Here is a 15,204-nt window from a genome sequence, read left to right as displayed (position 1 = left end):
TATATTTTTAGCATTATCCAATTCCAAATAATCTGATGAAATGAGTTTACAGTTCTTTCTTTAACAAAGATTATTCATTATGGTTATATTGGAAAAAGGATATTATCTTCATGTTTATTGACTTATATATATAATGGTAAATGTCAGAAACTGAGCAATTACATCAACTATCAAAAAAACTCAGAGCCTGGGGGCGCCTGAGTGGCTCAGTGGGTTAAAGCCTCTGCCTTCGGCTCAGGTCATGATCCCAGTGTCCTGGGATCGAGCCTCACATCGGGCTCTCTGCTAGGCGGGGACCCTGCTTCCTCCTCTCTCTCTGCCTGCCTCTCTGCCTACTTGTGATCTCTGTCTGTCAAATAAATGAATAAAATCTTTAAAAAAAAAAAAAACTCAGAGCCTGTATATTATCAAACATTTTAAAGTATCGTAATTTTAAAATATGATTTTACATTTTGTTAAATTTGCAAATACTGAGCTAAAAGTAGCAGATATCAGTAAGAAATCATTTATCAAATTAGGTTACCTTTTACAAAGCACAAAACAGTTCATTTCAAAGTACTTAGCTATATGATTATGATTTTTATTACATTTTGGGTGTTAAAAACATATCTGTTTTTAGGAAAAATAGTGTTATAGTAATTTTCTCATATATAAATTTTTTGATACATTTTGGAAGGAAATTTTTCCTATAAAAGAAAATATAAATAATTTTGTTTATATTTTGTCAGACGAATATCCTGACATAACCAAATTTCAGCATGTCAATACAAAATAAAAGCTGTCTTTGCAAACTTAAATATTAGGTTGACTACCTTTTTTTCTAATATTTTATCTAGCCACTGTGTCTATTTTGGAACTCTAAGTAGAATTGCAAACTATGCTGGTTCGCCCTTTCGCTCATTTTGGCTATATAAATGTTATTCTATAGCCTACATGCTTTGAGTTTTCAGATGTCCTGGGAAATTCAGGCTATTTATACTAAAATGGGCTAAGATTTATCAAGGCATTAGAATGCATGTGATTATCTATATTTGGTATATTGCCTTAGTGGACATATTTATCATTTTCATTGCTCTTGCATAAGAGTTAGGGAGGTAAACAAGAAAGAAATTTGGATGTGACAGTGTACCTGTTACACAAAAAACCTAATTCTTTTAAAATATTTTATTTAAAGAATATTTGATTTAAAATTGTCAGGAGAAAAGTTAATGAAGCAAAAAATTTAAACATGAAGGAAAAATCTTAATTTATTTCATAATTTTAAAACTTAATGTACATTTACCTATCATATCTTATGTAAAAGATAAAAACTATTCTTATGCTTTTTTATTTTTATTTTTAATATAAATAATCACAAATAGAAACAAATTATGTCTCTTATAGTGACAAAATAACAATTTCTTACAGTCACAAAATAACAAACCAGCACTATATAAAATTTCATTTCACTACATTTTTATCAGATAGTTCATCATTTCAAAAGTACATTCTCTATGGTTGTTTATAGAAAAGGATTATATTATTTTATTTTTAACATTATTATTTATCTATTAACAAGTAAGCATTTGAGTCTTCCTCTCTCTAATATCATTTATTCAATACAGGGCCAAATAATTTTAAAAGGATATAATTCTTATATAAACCTTTCAAATGAAAAAATCACCACCACCACAACGAAAAATACCTTGTATTTTTTAAAAAATACAGTCGATTCTGTTACTGGAACTGCCAGAAGTGAGCATAAGTGAGGAGGACATGAACTATACACGTTGCCAAAGCATGTCTTCCCACAGTAGCACCTTTAAAGTTTAACTAGGAAACAAATTAATTAGAGATTCAGGAAGCTGCAGCAGTGTTTGTGGGCAGCATTTGGTTGTTTAAATGCTAATTTAGATTCTTTTTCCAGCTTTGATACCTGACCTCCAAAAGTCTCTATTCATCCCTGTTTTTCATCAAAAAGTGTAGATTTGTCAATAAAGGGAAAAATATAGATTTTAGGTTTTAAATATTAAAACATTTTTAAGGATATTTTAAAATGTTGAACTTAGTGAACTAGTAGTCTTACCAACTTTTCTACCAGAGTCTTCTAGACTACTAAGGTAGAATTATGAAGAAACTGAGTTTCCCATACATTTTTTTTTCAATTTTATTTTATCTTCAAATCCATACTTTCATTCATTTCATGTTATTCATCCATTCTATGATTTCTATTTGAGCTACTTCTCCAAAGAAACACCATGCTAGAGCAAGAAGGTAAAAGAGGGAATAAAATAAAGTCTCAGATGGTAAAGAACCAACATTTTATTGGGAAGCTAAGTGAATTAAGAGGTAATTCTTTGTAGAATATATGGTATAAAATAACACTCTGTTAACATCCATGATATTTGAGTTTGGAACAAGATCCAAAACACTGTATTTCATAATGTGGAATAAAAATTTTAAAACTAATATAAGAGTCTAAGAAAGGTGGCAATGTAACCAGCTGGCTGAGGTAATGTGGAGGAGACTTCTTTCCAGAATCGACTTGTTTTTATTTTTGGAGTAAATTATGTGCCATATACAATCAGAAACCTCAGAAAACTTGATTATAAACTACACTTAAGATTGTTGTGAAGATTAAATGAGTTGATACATGTAAAAGATGAGTATTTCTTGACATATACGTATATCTTTATGTTGACTAAGTTTATAATGTTTTCATGCTAGACCATGTAATAATATGGTAAATTAATGAAGGTTCCTGTAGCATATTTATAAACCCATATAAACCCTTAAGCCCGTAACTTCAGTGTTATAAGAAATTACAGTTCATTTGTTTTTTGTTTTTTGTTTTTTTTTAAATCCTGTACCTCCCCCTCTCTTATCCCCTTTTGTGTGGGACAAAGAACTCATGTTTCATTAATGATGATAATGGACATAGTATCTTCAGAGAGCAGAGCAAAAACAGTATTCCCCATAGTCATGCTCTTTCAAGAGGCTGTAGGCAGTCCATGTAATTAAACATTTAAAGAACACGCATATTTTTACTACTTTGGAAATTACTATTCAACTTCAAAGAAGTAAAATTGATAAATCTGTCCAATTGCTTAACCATCATAAGTAGTGAAAGCAACTACTGAATGAATACTACTAACTTCATTTGAATATCTTGGTTTTGCTAGCTATAGACAGTTATGAAATATTGATATTTCAGAAAAACAAGATATTACACACTTTGTTCTTTATTTTTTAAGTTGTATATATTTTCAAAGAATATTAAATACCTGTATCATGTAACAGCTGTCCCCTTATATTTACATTTTTAATTTTTTTTTAATTTTTTATTTTTTATAAACATATGTTTTTATCCCCAGGGGTAAATCCAGATGGCCAACAGACACATGAAAAAGTGCTCCATATCACTCGGCATCAGGGAAATACAAATATTTACATTTTTAATTGGAAAGGCTTTCCCTATTGCAGATACCCAAAAACAGTGGTTTAAAGGACAATTCCAGACAGACAAAAAATAATTTAATAATTAAAACCATAAGGACTAGAATTAATTAAAAATTGTAAAAATTATAGATATGCTCTGCATTTTAAGATAAAACATTTGGTAAAGAGTGTTCAATTGTAATTTGTGATGTCATTTTGCCTTGCTGAGCTTTCTGGACAAGATAGTGGGCTTAGGGTTTAAGAGTAGAATTTTTTGAGTCAGACTGCCAAGGTTTAAACGTATATTAAGACACTAACTAACAGTACGGCTGTGGAAACATTTTTAATCTCTTCATGCCTTAGTTTCCTTAGCTGTGGGAAGTGTATAATAATAGTAGCAACTTTTAGATTGTTATGAAGTTGGTTGTGTAAAGGATGTAGAACAGTTCCTGACACATAGTATCGTGTTAAGCATAAGCTATTGTTAAAATTCATATTCACCCCAGGCTAACTTTTTGAGGTAATAATGATTATGAAATGGGGAAAAGTTGATTTTTTATTATTTTCATTTTCTAATAATGTATTCACAGATCACTTTTATATACCTATAATCTGTGTTATATACATTGTAGTAAAATAAAGTAGGTAAGCTCAAGTCATGCCACTTTTTTTCTTTATCTCTATTCCTTATCAAAAAATCACATTTAAACAACATAAACTATAACATGCTCAGAAGACATTTTAAAATAGGAAAGAGAGTGTTTCCCTTAGAAAGTACTTGATAATATACCAGCTATTGTTAATCAAATGACTAGGGTATATTAACTGAGAAATTATTATGCCCTACCTAGGCATTGTGGGTATATAAAAATAATTATGTTTTTCTCTTACCTTTATCAAGTATATACTCTTTTTGTATATATGACTAAGTAATGTGAAACTACTAATTTATAATATCATAAAGAATTTTAAAACTAAACAAAATTTTCCATGTTATGTGCTATGTGAAATTAGAATAATATGGTAAAATTAGAGGTTGTATTTTGGAAAAAGTGAGATTTGGACTGAGTCTTGAAAATTAGTTAGAATTTTGAAACCTAAGGAGGAAGAAAAGGCAAACATGGAGACAGAAGGAAGTACAAATAAAGCAGGGGTGATCATGGCTTACTAGTAAAACTACAGAACAATGAGAAACACATTGGATTTGGATTGTAGACTAGTGAGAAATACAACTGATGTAGTAAAAGTCTCAAATCATAGGATAGTTGTACAGTAATAAAAAAAATGGTTTTGGAAGAATTTTAGTTCCCCTCAAGATGGATTAGAGGTGAATAATAATGGAGTGCACTAAAACATCAATGATTACATTGGGTCTAAGCATGAGCATGAGATAACAATGGGAAATTTGGTGGGATTACCTAGTAGTAGATCATTGTAGGAGCGAGAAAGGATCTTGGAGAAAATGACAGAACAATATATTGGAACTTGTTAGCAAAGAGGTAATTTCTTCAAGCCACAGGGAAATATAAGATATGGAGAACTGTAGGCCTTTCATTTGTCCACTAACAAGTAAAAGAGTGGTCAAAAGAAAGAGAGTGGGCAAAGCAAAAACAAAAACACCAAAAAAAGAAAACAAACAAAAAACAACCCAGAGAGGTAAAGAGGAATGAAACTAGTCAGCAGAGCAAGAAAAAGAAAAGTATCATAATTTTGCAGATTTTTTTGTTTTATATGGAATACAGTTGTCAATAAGGATATTGGCTGGAGATATTTAGAAAAGTGATTTTTATAGAATAAATGGCACAAATGCAAAATTTCATATATAATTGAAAATATGATTTTACCAGAATTATGACTGTTGGGACATTATCTGATACTTGTCTGATAAATCAGTTTGAATATATTTATCAATCTGAACTAAATGATGCAGGCATCCAGCAGTACTCAGCATTGACTTTGCCTTAGAATCACCTTAAGAGTTATAGCTAAACAAACTAAACACAGAACTGATGCCCAGTGTCCTGCCCTAGAGTTAATTGTATTAGTATATCCAGAAGTAAAATACTCATCTTCATTCTTTAAAGACAGTTCTACAAGTGGCTCTGATCCACAGTGTAGGTTGAGAAACATTACAGAATTTAGATTTTTTCTCTGTGAAATTACCGCTCAGCTCCTGTTCTCTTCTCAAAAAACAGAAGTTGATGAAAAGCAAAATAGCAGCTTCTCTTTAGTTCAATAAGAGATTGAATTTATAAAATAATATCACTCATTATATCAGAACTATCAGGTTTAAAGTTCTTCCCATTAAGATATCTGTCTTGAAGATTTAGTTACTCACTGTGATCCATTCATTGAAAATATTAATAAATCTTTCATTAACGGAGTGTTCTGGAGAAACCACTGGAAATGTGTACAATGTCAAGTAAAACATAATCATGTATATTGCTAGAGGGAAAAGCCATTATTTTGGTTTTCAGCATTATATCATAATTCATTGACATGTTTGGTAATTGGAACCATAGTCTTACTTTAAGTTGACAGAGCACAGTGCTTCATTATATGTCAGATAGGAAGTGCTAACAATCTTAAACTTTTCCCATAGGGTCTTGTTTTTTTATTGGAACTTTAAAAATAGTAGGTACCCAAGTGACACTGTCATGCTGGTAGTGACTGCTTTATTGCCAGTAATTAATGGAAATTCTGGCACTGATACCCTGGGAATGCATTTCCAGAGAATTCACAATTTGGTAGTAATTAAAAATAAAGTGTTAACTGCTAATGTGTTAATATTCAGAATAGTATGTCATTGAAGATGAACATCAAACTTACAGGTCCACTAATAGCAAAAATGCATTGTCTTTATTACTGGATTATAAAACTACATTTGATCTTTCTACATTTAAACTACAGTGATTATAAAAAATGTAAGAATATATTTTATGTAAATTTTTCAATTAACATTTTCCTTGATTTTCTAATCATGTTTTCATTCTTTCTTTTTTGTTTCTTTTGTTACAGTAAATGAGGGAGGTATTAAAACAGCTTCCAATCTATGCCCAGATCCGGGAGAACCAGAAAATGGGAAGAGAGTTGGATCAGACTTTAGGTAATATTTTATATTGTTTATTTTATTATTTTGTCAAAGTTTAACTTAAAATTTAAAAATAACCAATAATATGGGGATGAAGACTGGGTGATTTAAAATAATAGCAGCTATATTTTATTTATTTGTTACCATTAACATATCATTAGTTTAAAGTGATTAGTGTACCAATTTTATTAGGATATTTTTCTGGAGTTTAAACAATCAATTTCTTGGTGTACATGGATGGCTCAGTTGGTTAAGCATCTGCCTTTCGGTCAGGTCATGATCCCAGGGTCTTGGGATCAAGTCCCACACTGGGCTCCTTGCTCAGTAAGGACCCGGTTTCTCCCTCTGCCTCTGTCCCTGCCTCTCTCTCTCTGTGTCTTCCATGAATAAGTAAATAAAATCTTTAAAAAACAAAGCACAATTTCTTGTCATACAATAAGTGAAAAATCATGAGCTTTGGATTTGAAAGACATGAGTTAGAGATCAAATTCTGCTTAATAGTTGTCTGATCTTAAGTAAATAACTGAATCCTGTTGTTAGGTCCCCCCCAAAATGGGTCTGTGATTAAAGGAGCAAGACTGATATAAAGTGAAGGTCAAGCAAAGCTTTATTCCATACCAAGCATCAAGAATCGGACCGAATGTTCCGGGCGCACCTTTTACAAGAGAGGGCGACCCTTCTCTGTTTCACAGACTAGCTTTTAAGGGAAAAGGCCATGGGGTCGGGCCTGGCCACACACAGGTAGCCAATGAGATTGTAACACACAGAGAAAGCTTCACAGTGATGCTAGGTGACCAATTGAATTACCCTTTACCCTATAGTAGACATTTGACCTAGCCTATTATGCCTTGGTTAGAATTGGCGCCCAAAAGGCTCCCAAAGGGCAGGGCCCATACTCTATGGTAGCTAGGGAGACAGTATGCAACCCCCCACTGATCAGATGTCTCCACCTGGCCTGACCCACCCTTGTGTCTGGGCTTTGTTAACTGGGGCTGGTTTCCTGGACTTGTTTTTAAGTCAGTCCCCTGGGGGAAGGGGAACAGGGAAAGTTTAAAAGTTAAACAAGGTTGTTGACCTTGTTTAACCTTAATGGAAGCCTCTGGTTAAATAGGTCCTTACACCGTCTGCCTGAGTTTTCTGTTCTGTAACATGTAAATCAAATTTAGCACATCTAATGGTGATTTCAAATGAGGTACTGCTTGTGAAACCTTCCTGGGAATGCTCTATAAATATTTTATAAGTATTTTTCAGAAGTAGACATAAGTAATATGTTGTATCTCCATCTTAAAATTAGTATTTAGTATTTTTTTAAATTGTGTTGTGTTAGTCACCATACATTACATCATTAGTTTTTGTTGTAGTGTTCCGTGAGTCATGGTTTGTGTATAATACCCAGTGTTCCATGCAATTCGTGCCCTCCTTAATACATCACTAGGCCCCCATCCCCTAAACCCTCTCCCTTCTAAAACCCTCTGTTTGTTTCCCGGAGTCCATAGTCTTTCATGGTTCATCTCCCACTCCAGTTTCTCCCCTTTCATTTTTAGTATTTATGTTATTAATTCAAAATTAATTTTAATAACAACCAAGAGAATATATGTAGTATAATGTGGTAGGTGTTAATTTCCATAACTGGCAAACAATATTTTTTAAAACCTTGAAATTTTAGACCTCTGATTATTGTAGCATTTTATAAATAAAAGATATAAAAATGCTATAAAATATTAACCAATAATTTACATTCAAAAATGTTTGTTTTACAAGGTATCCATAATACATATATTTTTAATAAAATTATTGATAATGATTATACGTCCACCTAACACACATTTAGAATTTTTACCCCTTTATATTATTTGTATAAAGGACTAAGGAATATCCTTAGGGGATGGGGTGGGTAGATAGTTCTTAAAATAGAGACCTATGGAAATTTTGAACCCAAGGATCTTCCAAGATGACCCAAAGTTACATTTACTATAGAGGGAGAGGAAGAAAAATGGTATACTTTCAACATAAATACAATTGTAATTTTTATTAAAAAAATTATACAACTTTATTTAACCAGCCTCATAATTAATATATATGAAAATGTTTGAAGAAAAACACTAATGAGATATTTAAAAGACCTGATATCTAGTCAAACTCTGATCTTAATAAGTTGACTTTATTAAAAATCAAGTAAATCTCTCAGTTTCAATAATTAAAAGTGGTATTTTGTAGACTTCAAAGTGATAAGCAATGTACTATGTGTTTTTTACACTTTTTAAAATTTATTATAAAATATTATATAGTATTTATTATTCTATGCCCACTTTACAAATTAGAAAACTAAAGCTCTGTTTAACTAGGTAATAATTTGATAGAACTGAAATTTGAACTTATTACTTCCTGATTCCAAAATCTGACCACTTATTCACTATATTACATTATGCTCCGAAGTATTTAGAGTATTTGTGCAAGTGCCTTTTACAGTATGATGTGAATTACAGAATAATCATTATGACTATTTACTTGGTCCCACTTTTTGCAAAATTAAATGGCTTTACTGGAAATAGACTTAATATGGTGAGCTAAATTACCTTCAGGTGTCATGGATCCTGTTAAAAGATTATTTTGTAATCATATTTCAAGCACCATGATGAATGTTAGGCACCAAGAAACTTACAGTCAGGGGACCCTGGGTGGTTCAGATGGTTAAGTGCGGAATCTTGATTTCAGTTTAGTTCAGGTCTCAGGGTCAGCACCATGTCAGCCTCCATACTCAGCAGGCAGTCTGCTTGACATCCTCTCTCTCCCTCTTCCCCTCCCTCCTGTGTGTTCTCTCTCCCTCTCAAATAAATAAATCTTCAGAAAAAAAAGAAAAAAAGCTCACAGAATAAAAGATAATCATAATTTAAGAATGTGTGAAATGTTGCAAACATACAGAGGGGCTATGGAATTTTTGGAAGCTAGGAGAAAGGGTCATAGGAAGTTAACATTGAGCTATATTATAGAGGATGATTAAAATGTTATATAGAGAGGAAGAGAAATCTAGTGACCATTATATATTCATTATCTACTTATATTGATTATTATGTTCCTGGTTCTATACAAGAAACAAATAAAACACACACCAGTAGACATAGAGCATGGCTCCCATATGAAAATTTAATGCAGGAAAGACAAAAGTTTAAATGTCACATACAGTTGTAATTCCAAATTTAGGACAGTACTGTGAAATCAAAAAATATAATAAGAAAAAAAACAACCTTTTGTATGAGAGAATAAAAGGGTCAGGGGGAACCCACACGTTTTAAGAAGGTCCCACTCTCACTGGTACAAGAATTTTTTGCATCTAGACTATAAGAAAGTAAGAGCCTCACATGGAGGAATAGCTTGATGAGATATTCCAGGAAAATAAAGATCATCTAAATTATAGAATGTAAATGGGAGAAAAGCATAAAATGAAGTGGAGGAAATAAGGAAAAACCAGATCTTTTCTGCTGAGGAAGCAAACTGGCAGCCATTCAGCCTAATCTGGACTGAAGATATGTTTTATTTTAAGCTCACAGTGTTTTGAAAAAATTGAGAGCCAACATTTAAAAATTAGGAGATTACACACACACACACACACACACACACACACACATGCACATGGACACTCACAAAGATTTTTGTATTTCCTTGTTATATCTGTCAACAGAAACTAACGTACCTTCATGGAAATAGCTACTGGAACCAATTAATGCCTGTTCCTATTAGACTGAGCAAGACCTCTCTGGGTCACCATGGTCACTCCCAGGCTACTTGAACTCATCCTCATGTAATAGGAAACTACAAAGAATTGTGAGAGAGTGAAGTGGTCTCATTTATATTTTCAGTAGATCTTATATTTTCAGTATATCATGCTTTATACTTCTGATAGAGAGAATGAAGGAAACAGAGGTTTTAGTTAGAAGATGACTGGAGTGGTCTGCGAGTAAGATGGTGAAGATGAGCTATGGTGATGTCCGTGAACTAGACAAACTCAGGATATCCTTTAAAGATACAAAATTTTTAGTATCCAATGACAATTTGTTATGGAAAGTAAGAAAAATAAAAGATGATCCCTAATTTTCTGGGCTTAACTAACATGAGAATGGAGTACATGATAATATTTAATTAAGTGTGGGGATACGTGGATGGCTCAGTCAGTTAAGCACCTGCCTTTGGTTCAAGGCATGATCCCCAAATTCTGAGATTGAGCCCCACATTGGCTCCTGTTCAGTAGGGAGTCTGCTTCTTCCTGGCCCTCTGTCCCTCTCCTTTACTCATGCTCTCTCTCAAATAAATAAATTTAAAAAAAAATCATTTATGTTAGAAGTCCCGAGTTTTGAGGAGGAAAATTAAGAGTTCACTTTTGAGATTTTAAACTTTAAATGACTTAAAGTTTTCCACACAGATATGCTAAGTTTGTAGTTGAACATATTTGAAATTCAGAGATAGTCAAGGACCATCAGAATGTAGATGCTATAAAGAATATTAAAACAGAATGATAGATGACATCATTTAAACTTTATAGAAAGATGAGACAATCTATGACTTAGTCCCAACGACTGATGCTATTTGAGGATATGATGGAATACAAGATGCTATCAAATCATGCTTATGAGTGGTGAGAGGAATAGGAGTGAAACAAAAGAAGGAAGTTCTTGAAAAGAGGTTGAGGAGTGTTGGATGCTATTGAAAAACAGAATGAGAGGAGAGAAGACTGTCTTAAATTTGTCAGCATGAAGATTATAGACAAGAGTGATTTCACTGCAGTGACAGAGGTTGAAAAAAATTGAAATAGCATGAAGAGACACTTCAGGTAGGTAATGGCTCTGGATCATCAAATTACATAAAGCAGAAGAATAATGGGGGCAGTTCTATAGTCCTTGTTTTCTTTCATCATTGTCTGGTAGTTTTCAATATACAGGTCTTTCACATCCTTGGTTAATTTTTTTTCTAGCTATTTTTTGGATGCAATTGTAAATGGAATTGTTTTCTCTATTTTTTCTTATAGTTTGTTATTGGTACATCCTACAAAATTACTGAATTTGTTTATTAGTCTAACAGTTTATTAATGGGGATTTTATACCATCTGCTAATAGTAACAGATCTACTACTTTCTATTTGTTCTACTGTTCTACTAACAGTTCTACTTCTTTCAATTTGTATGCATATATATATGTATATATATACATATGTATATATGGTTTTTTGTTTGTTTGTTTGTTTGTTTGCCTAACTGTTCTGGCTGGGATTTACAATATGATGATAAATAGAAGTGTCAAGAGTGGGCATCCTTGTCTTGTTCCTGATCCTAGAAGAAACACTTTCAACTTTTGACTGTTGAATGTCATAATAGATTCAGGCTTGTCAGGCTTTTATTACGTTGAGGTACGCTTCATTTATACCTACTTTGTTGAGAGTTTGTATTAAGATGGTGTCCATAACCTGTGTTCCCTGAGATCAGTTCCACAGACCAGCAGATGTGGGCCAAACCCAAAGCTCTCCCCTCCGACCATAGCTCCAGAAGAGGTAGAGTTCTTTACAGAAAGGCTAGGGGTTGTGCCTCATTCCACTGTTTGCACAGTGCCTGGGGGTGGTAACCTGTCAAGAAATGTTTCTCTGATTGCCACAGTCCTATAGACTCAGTAATAAAACCACCTTCCACCTGAGCTACCAGAGAGCCAGGCAATCAAAGAGTGTACCATTGGTGGTAGCCAAAAAACCTGGACACCAAAAATACAAAACAGAGCACTAAATGTATGTGAAACTCCCCTCCAGGAGACTCTAGTGCCCTGTAGCATGGCAGAGGGTGAGGACAAAGATCACACATGACCTCCAAAGTTTCTGGAAAGGATTACAGTGAGCTCCCAAATGTGTGTTTAAGTAAGAGCAAGCCCCTCTGCACACAGTTGTGATGGTTAGGTAATTGGCCTCCTTCACAGAAAGACCTGTTTCTGTTGTCTCTTGCTGTGCATTGCTGTGGTAGCTGTTTAGGAACACTTTCTCCATTGGTTGTAGTCCTGTGGGACCCACCAAGGAAAATCCCACTGACCGTAAGAATCAGATGATGTAGAGATGTCCCCTGGCAGCCGTTACAATATGGGGGTGCCAGACAGGGTTGTAAACTTATTTCTGGGTGGCACCATTAGAGTCTCATGGGGCCAGAAATGCAAATTCTCTTAGTCTCTAGAGCAAGGCAGTTAAGAAGTATCCCCTGGATGATAATCACAAAAGTAAGGGTGACAGATACCTATAAAAGCTCCCTTCTGAGAAATACTAGTGCTCTGGAGCACAGCAAAAGGAGACTGTGAAGATGGCCCCTGCCAGGCTCTGTCTAGAGGATATATCCAGAGGATAGATGTATGTGTTAAATTAGATGCCTGTTCCTCAGGCTGATACTTTAATACAGTAAGTGAGCCTTTTTCACTTTACGTCTGGTCACCAGTAACTGCTTCTGAACTGGGCCTTGGGGCAGGTGAATCGGGGCACTTGTGACCTTTAAGAGCTACCTCTCAGATTGCTACAGTTTTGAGAGTCTCAGGACCCAAGCCCTAATAGTTATCAAAGTTAGATGTTGTGTCGGGCCTCATCTCCCAAGTGCATGTGTTAAAAATGGGGTGCCTGATGTAGGGTTCAAATTCTTTGATCCTCAGGGAAAAACTCTGGGTTTTGAGTTTCTTCCCCATTGTGGGTTGCTGCACAAGGGCTAGGATTTATTGTGAGATTGTTTCCCAACTTCTTGTACCCTTTGATGTGGATTTCTTCTTGTTTGCATGGTGTGTAGTGGTCACTTAGTCAGTCTTTAGGTTTGTTGTTTTTTTTTTAAGGAGGAAATTGTTCCATTTGTAGCTGTAGACTCAGTGTGTCCTTGGAAGGAAGTGAGTTCAGGATCTTCCTACTTCATGGTCTTGAACTTAAACTCTCAAGGAAGGTTTTAATTGAAATGGAGAGTATTGGGCATAGAATATCTTTGGAAATAGAATCAACAGAACTTCCTTATGGATTAACTATGGAGAAATGCAGTTGAAAGTAATAATTCTACAAAAAGCCTTTTATAAAGAAAATGCTAGTTCAGTCTGCATCACATATAAGTCCTTTTTTATGTTTGGTTTATCAGTGATTTGATAGAACTTTTCCTTCTTTCCCCTAGCCAAATTTCTTGCCTGTCTCTTATGGTATCCATATTTTTAAAACAAAAAAGCTTCTTTTTATTCAGATATCTCTTCTTGTGTTTTATTTATTTTTTTCTCTTATTCTCAATTTATTTCGTTGCATAATCCATCTCATATTAAGGTCAAATCACTTGTTTCACTTTGTCTAGGTCACATAGCATTTCCATCATAATAATGGAATTTTATTTGATAAAAATCACATCCACTCAATAAAAAAAGTGTTTTACTATGGAAGTTATAAATATTAAATCTGAATAACTATTCAAATGCAGCATGGGAAAATCTGACAGATCTGACATTGAATTTTGCTTTTATGTTTTTTTGATCATTAATAATGGCACCAGAAAGCATTTTTAATATTTCATTTTATCATAATTTAACTTTTCAAAAAATGTAATTTAATAATGTGTGGCATAAAATACATGAAATCCCATTTTTATAGATTAAGAATTAGTATACATCAAGTATTCCCACATTGCACAAACCAAGATACTTACCTTACCTGTAAATAATTTTATTCAATAAAGATTATTTTACAGTTGGAATATTTTAATGTATTTCTAAATATGTGTATTTTAAACTGTATTTCATGAAAGATTACCACAATTTAAATTATTTGTGGCCTGTAACTATTTTGCTATTTCTTGCATCACCTTTTCTTTTTAGTGTTTTTATCATAACACTGCAAAAACAGCTTGTTTCTCCCCTCCAATAATGAGACCATGAAAATAAAGTAGACAAAGTACAGATAAAGTGCTAAGTTCCTCAGAAAGTGTGCACAGTATAAATGCTAAGTCTTGCGATTTTCGTTACTTATTTTCTTTTAGACTCACCATGTTGAGTATTTTTATAAATCACATTTTTCTAAATATCCTATTAGCTTAGATAACACAATTGAAGTAATTTTAAAATTCTAGTCCCACTATTTCTTCTACATATTTACATATCTTAAAATACATTTTTTATAGGAACTAGTTTTACTATGGTAATATTGTTCTGGGCAATCTGGGATCCAAGAAACAATAGCAAAGTTATGCTTGCATACTCTTTGTTTTCAGACCTAGGTAATATGTCTTTTCAAACTGAAAGATGTCAGAAACATCTTCCCTTATGGACAACAGTACAAGTCTTAGTTGCATTAGTCTTAAAATATAATATGAGAGGAAGTTTGCAGTGCAGGTTTACTCAGCAATCTTCTCTTAAGCATCTAAACTAATTTTGGCTTGGTGATGAAAAAAATTATAAGATGGTATCTGTCTTCAAGGGATAGAATAAATTCCAGTATGATGATATGAGAAAGCCCACAAGTGAATACATTTAAGTTATATGAGCCAAGAGAACATGGATATAAATTATGAGAAAATAAGGAAGATGAAAATCCATCTGAAGAATGGATAGGATTCTTATAGGGAAAGATTGGCAGGATCACGTTCTAGAAAGAGAGAATAGCATGTGCTGTATTGCTGAGCTGATAAAGGGTAGAGGCATTTGGAAGAACAGTTTGCCTTAAGCAAC

At 33.4% G+C, this 15,204-nt stretch overlaps 1 protein-coding gene across 5 annotated transcripts in view; it reads left to right on the top strand.

Moving 5' to 3' along the window:
* The window catches only part of CSMD3 (CUB and Sushi multiple domains 3), a 1,246,643-nt gene that overhangs the window by 525,854 nt on the left and 705,585 nt on the right, over nt 1-15,204 (top strand). For all 5 annotated transcript variants that reach the window (XM_032316321.1, XM_032316320.1, XM_032316319.1 and 2 more), the window contains one exon: nt 6,436-6,523. In XM_032316321.1, the coding sequence (XP_032172212.1) occupies nt 6,436-6,523 (88 nt within the window). The remainder of the gene's footprint in view (nt 1-6,435; nt 6,524-15,204) is intronic.

Source organism: Mustela erminea, chromosome 16 (assembly GCF_009829155.1).
Source record: "Mustela erminea isolate mMusErm1 chromosome 16, mMusErm1.Pri, whole genome shotgun sequence".
NCBI lineage: Eukaryota > Metazoa > Chordata > Mammalia > Carnivora > Mustelidae > Mustela > Mustela erminea.
The sequence above is the reverse complement of the archived record's forward strand: the minus strand, read 5'-3'. Positions and strand labels throughout refer to the sequence as shown.